This window comes from Penaeus japonicus, unplaced genomic scaffold (assembly GCF_977035675.1).
Source record: "Penaeus japonicus unplaced genomic scaffold, GWHDUDI00000001_assembly GWHDUDI00000031, whole genome shotgun sequence".
Classification (NCBI taxonomy): domain Eukaryota; kingdom Metazoa; phylum Arthropoda; class Malacostraca; order Decapoda; family Penaeidae; genus Penaeus; species Penaeus japonicus.
In genome coordinates, this window is record NW_028234433.1 from 10,092,297 (window position 1) to 10,097,296 (window position 5,000).

The 5,000-nt window shown below is 38.1% G+C and overlaps 2 protein-coding genes across 13 annotated transcripts in view; one reads left to right on the forward strand and one right to left on the reverse strand.

The window, feature by feature from the left end:
* Positions 1-5,000, forward strand: part of LOC122264803 (uncharacterized) — a 67,028-nt gene that overhangs the window by 28,004 nt on the left and 34,024 nt on the right. The gene's annotated exons all lie outside the window — the stretch shown is intronic.
* LOC147468022 (uncharacterized) overlaps positions 1-5,000 on the reverse strand; it is a 5,295-nt gene that overhangs the window by 209 nt on the left and 86 nt on the right. Inside the window, exons 1-2 of the mRNA XM_086555651.1 lie at positions 192-5,000; positions 1-67 (exon numbers count right to left, since the gene is read on the reverse strand). The exon at positions 1-67 is cut by the window's left edge and continues 209 nt beyond it; the exon at positions 192-5,000 is cut by the window's right edge and continues 86 nt beyond it. Of these exons, the coding sequence (XP_086411777.1) occupies positions 666-5,000 (4,335 nt within the window). The 3' untranslated portion in view covers positions 1-67; positions 192-665. The remainder of the gene's footprint in view (positions 68-191) is intronic.

Below are 5,000 nucleotides of genomic sequence, written 5' to 3' on the forward strand. Positions count from 1 at the left end.
ACTTCTACTCTCATACCACTCATCCCCTCATTTCATTCTACTCTTCCCCTCACTCCACTCGTACGAACTGAAATCGAACAAACAAAAAACTCCTAGTCTCTTTTGGCTAATATCACATCATCTTTAACTTGTATAGAAACTTATATCACTTCAATTGCTTCTTAATACATTTAAACATCATTCTAACTTACATTTTTTGGCGTCATAACTTCTCTAAGTCTACAGGTCAAATATTCAGGGAGAGTACGCTCCATGAGACGTACGTACACAATCATGGCTGGTTCCCTACTCCTACGAACGTAAAACAAAGTAATATCGACATATGTTTTCTGACATGTTTACATGTTGTAGAGTCCTTTATAAATGCTATAAAAAGATTTACAAAATATGATTTCATCATAAACTAAACAAGTCTTTTCTGTACTTCAGAAATTAAAATTGTAGAATAACAGATAAAATAGTCTCCCCAATCATTCAGAGAACATGCAAAGAAAACGTAATGAGGTATTTAAGGGTAAACTATTATAAATCTAATTTATACGTACATGTACATGCAAATATCATGTCATGTCTACAACATTCCGGCCCCTTAAATGTTATACAAATAACATTTATAAACAAAATGTACTTTGGTGTAGACATGTATGAACAAATTCACTATTAAATCACAGCTTGATGTCATCCTTGACTCCTTCAAGCACACACAACTTTGATATTGGTCTGACTAGTTCACTAGTAGCTGTCCTTAATCTTACACTACGGACAAGGTCATCTTTTCCTTTGAATACTTCGATGACACGAGCAAGTGGCCAGCTATGCCTAGGTTGAGGTAGGTCCATGATTATTACAAGATCGCCAACTTTTATGTTAGTTGTAATTTTGAACCATTTAGAACGAATCTGAAGTGATGGAAGATATTCCTTAATCCATCTTCTCCAAAAATGATCTGCAATATACTGCACATGTCTCCACCTTTTACTATAATAATCTGTCTTACAAGTCTTAGTCAGTGGAATGTTGCAGCTTGGTCTGAGTAAGAGTAAATGATTAGGAGTCAATGGTTCTAAGTCATCAGGGTCGTCTGAAATGGGTGTAAGCGGTCTGTTATTAACGATAGATTCAGCCTCACAAAAGATAGTCTCAAGCTTTTCATCATCAATTAATTGGTTCTTAATTAGAATATTCATTACAGTTCTGACTGTTCTAATAGGCCTTTCCCAAACGCCCCCCATATGTGAAGCATGTGGTGGATTGAACTCCCACTTAATGTTTTTCATAAGTAACTTATTCTGAAGTTTGAAAGATCTTTGCAAATCAGATGCTGCCTCTTTAAGCTCCCGAACCTGACTTGCTGCAGCGATAGACTTTGGTACTTTCTTAACTTCTATATCATCAACCAGAAGGTCTATGCTCTCATCTGAATGTGGTATCCATTCTTCTTCTGGTTTCCAAAGAAATTCCGGCCCCTGTAGCCATCGTTGGTTTCTCTTCATTTGTTCACCATGAAGTCCACGTGATACATCATCTGCTGGATTTTCTTTAGAAGGAATATACCTCCATTGCTTAATATCTGTGCTTCCCTGAATGTATGCCACACGATTAGCAACGAAAGTTTTAAACCTTTTGGATTTGTTCTTGATATATTGTATAACAATCATGCTATCTGTCCAAAAGGTTGATTCTATCAATTCCAAGCCAAGCTCTTGATGCAAAGCTTCATCAATCTTCACAGCTGTAGTAGCTGCTGCTAATTCAAGTCTTGGTGTTGTTGTAGACTTCATAGGGGCAAGTCTTGACTTGGCTTGTTCATCTAATGATACATCTTGTAGCACATGCTTACTGTTACTTGTCCACTTTGTAAGCTTGAACCCTCCAGTCTTCAACATACTGGCTATGCTTCTTCTAAGGTTCACTGCCTCTTCTTCTGTTTCTGTGGATGTAAGCAAGTCATCTACATAAAAATTCTTATGAACGATCTCGAATGTTCTTTCATCAAAATTATCCTTTTGGTCATTAGCTGTGTGTAGGAGAGCATATGTTGCACAACTTGGGCTCCAAATTCCTCCAAATGGATGTACTGTCATCCTGTAGATCTCTGGGTCTTTAGACAAATCTCTGTCTGTCCACCAAAGGAATCGGAGAGCATTTCTGTGTGATGGTGTGACTTTCACTTGATAATACATGGCTTCAATATCACTCATTATTGCCACTTTCTCCTTTCTGAATCTTTGAAGTATTCCAAACAGCTTATTTGTCAAATCAGGGCCTTGTAGAACATGTTTGTTGAGAGATGTCCCCATAAATTCTGCTGCACAATCAAATACCAGTCGAAACTTTTCAGGCTTCTTTTCATTCTTTACATTGAAAATTGGTAAATACCATGTAAGTCCAGGAAAGGCATCAATTTCTTCATCGGGCACAACTTCAGCTTGCCCTTTTGTAACCAGCTTCATAATTTCCTTGTTATACTCATCTAACAAGGCTGGATTTTTTATTAACCTCTTCTTCAAAGACTCTTGACGCTTATCCACCATGCTTCTATTATTGCATAACTCAGGTGGATTACGCTTAAATGGGATAGGTAACTGAAAATGTCCATTGATTTTCACTACCGACTTATCCCAGAGGCTAAGTACTTCCTTGTCATCCTTGGACATACAACTGGTATTCTTGTTCAGATCTTCACACCCGTCAATAGCCCAAAATTTTTCAACTTGTATTGACAGACTACTTTCTGATGTTGGGATGGTATGAATTAAGTTATTAAATACTTCCTTGCTGTGTGGATCATCTCCTACAGGCCCATTAATTGCCCAACCTAGCACAGTTCTTATTGCATATGGCTCATTATCTTTTCCTGACCTTACTTCTTGAGGTTTTAGCAAGTGTGGATAATCTTGGCCAATAACTATGCTGACTACATTTGCATTAACATTTGGCAGCTCTAAACTTTCTAGGTGTCTCCAATTTTTTACATCAACTTGTGAAGTTACACCACCTTGCAAGCTTGGAGGAAAATCTTTCAGTGCATACACTTTCTCCAGAACTATCGTTTGTTTCTTTCGACCACCTGTAACCATTTCCAAGGTTATCTCTTCAACCTCAGTATCTTCAACTTTATTTAATGTGGTCATATTCAGTGTCACTGATTTTCCTGAAATGCCCAATTTATCAATTAATGCTTTTGTACAGAATGTGCTATTGCTTCCTGGGTCCAGTAATGCCAGAGTTGAAATATGGTTATCCATTCCTAAACTACCTACCTTTACTTTTACAATAGGCAATGCAATCTTGGAATCTTTAGATGGATTACAGGCACAACTCTTTGTGTTAACTTTTGGTTGAGCACTAACTTTGCCAGCTTTTTCAGATGCATCTTCTTTGTTAAATGCATCATGTAGCAATTTATGATGCCACATACCACAATTGTCTACTTCACAGACTGTGGCTTTTCTGCATGTTGTTACTCTATGGTTTGACCGGAGACAGTTGAAGCACAATTTTGCTTTTCTTACTTCCATCAGTCTCTTCTCTTTAGTCAACTTTAGAAACTGGCTACATTCATGCAACCAGTGTTTTCCTTTGCACATAGAGCAACTTGCAGCATTTTTATTAGACACTTCAGTGTTTCGCTTATCAACTGCTGGTTTAGTTAATACTTCCTCATCCAATCTCACATTGAAACTTGTTCCTTTTGTTGTTCGCCTTTCTTTGTTTTGCTTCAACCCTTTATCCAAAGATTGGAATAATGGGTCATTCACTTCTAATGAAGCTCGTTCTAGGAACTCTGCCAATGGTGTAAATCCTGGATATCTCTTATTTCTCTCTGTGTACTTAATAGCTTCTGTTCTCCAGCGATTTTGGAGATGGAAAGGTAATCTTTTCACAACTTCAGTGACTTTGTCTGACATTATATCAGGATCGTGTCCCAGTGCCTTGAGAGTTTCAACACAGTTTCTAGTATCATCGGCTAAATTGGATAGCATGAGTTTATCAGATGCTTTCAGGTTAGGTCCATCAGAAACCTTTCTTAACCAAGCTTCTTTTATATACAACTCATTTCCAAAACGTTGCTGGAGGATATCAAGAGCTTTTTTATACCCCTCTTCTGGGTTCATCAGATTACAACATGCCACTGCTTTTGCAGCACGTCCCGTGCAACTCTGCAAAAGTCTGGTTAGTTTTGCCCTAGCACCTACAGAGGTAACTCCAACACACTCCTGAAAAGTCTTTACAAACTGCCAATACTTTAATGGATCACCATCAAAGCTACTTAGCTCTACTTTAGGCAGCTGCAAGATTTCAATTAGCTGTTGATTAGTTGTTACATTATTCTGCAGTGGCTCATTGTTATTGATATGACCTAATGTTGTTGGAAGTGAATGAGTTTGTGTCCATGGTTCAGCATTTGGATTAAGCAGTGATTGTACTTGTTGAGTTTCAGGCTCTTCATGTTCTTGTTTCATCACTGGAGGAAACTTTACTTCCGAAAGCTTCTGACCTTCCTGCGAGGCTCTATGCACGACTGAGGTTTCGTCCTCTTCAAATCGTCGATACATTTCCTCTTCAGCAGTAGCCGCAGCTATCTCGGCTTCTAGTTCCTCCTTTGCAACCTCAACTTCAAGCTGCTTCATCTTGATGATCTTCTTGAATATATCTTCTTGTGCCCTAGCTTTGGCTTCAAGAGACGCTCTCTTGGCAGCAGCATTAGCAGCAGCAATTTTCATACTGAAACTCGATTTTCTTGATGACATACTTCTGCTTGACTTCATGCTGTTTCTTTCACTGTTCTCATTCACTGGTACCATATCTGTTATCAGCCATCCTTTGGCTACATCAATCTGATTCAAAGCTCTCTCTTTGATTTTGTTATAACTGAGTTCTTCATCAATAACAATCTCAAAATCCCCCTCTCGCTCATACAACGTAATTAATTTATCATGACAAATTTCTAACCTATCAAGTGCATCTTGAACCTGATCTATGTTGGTCTGAATTTC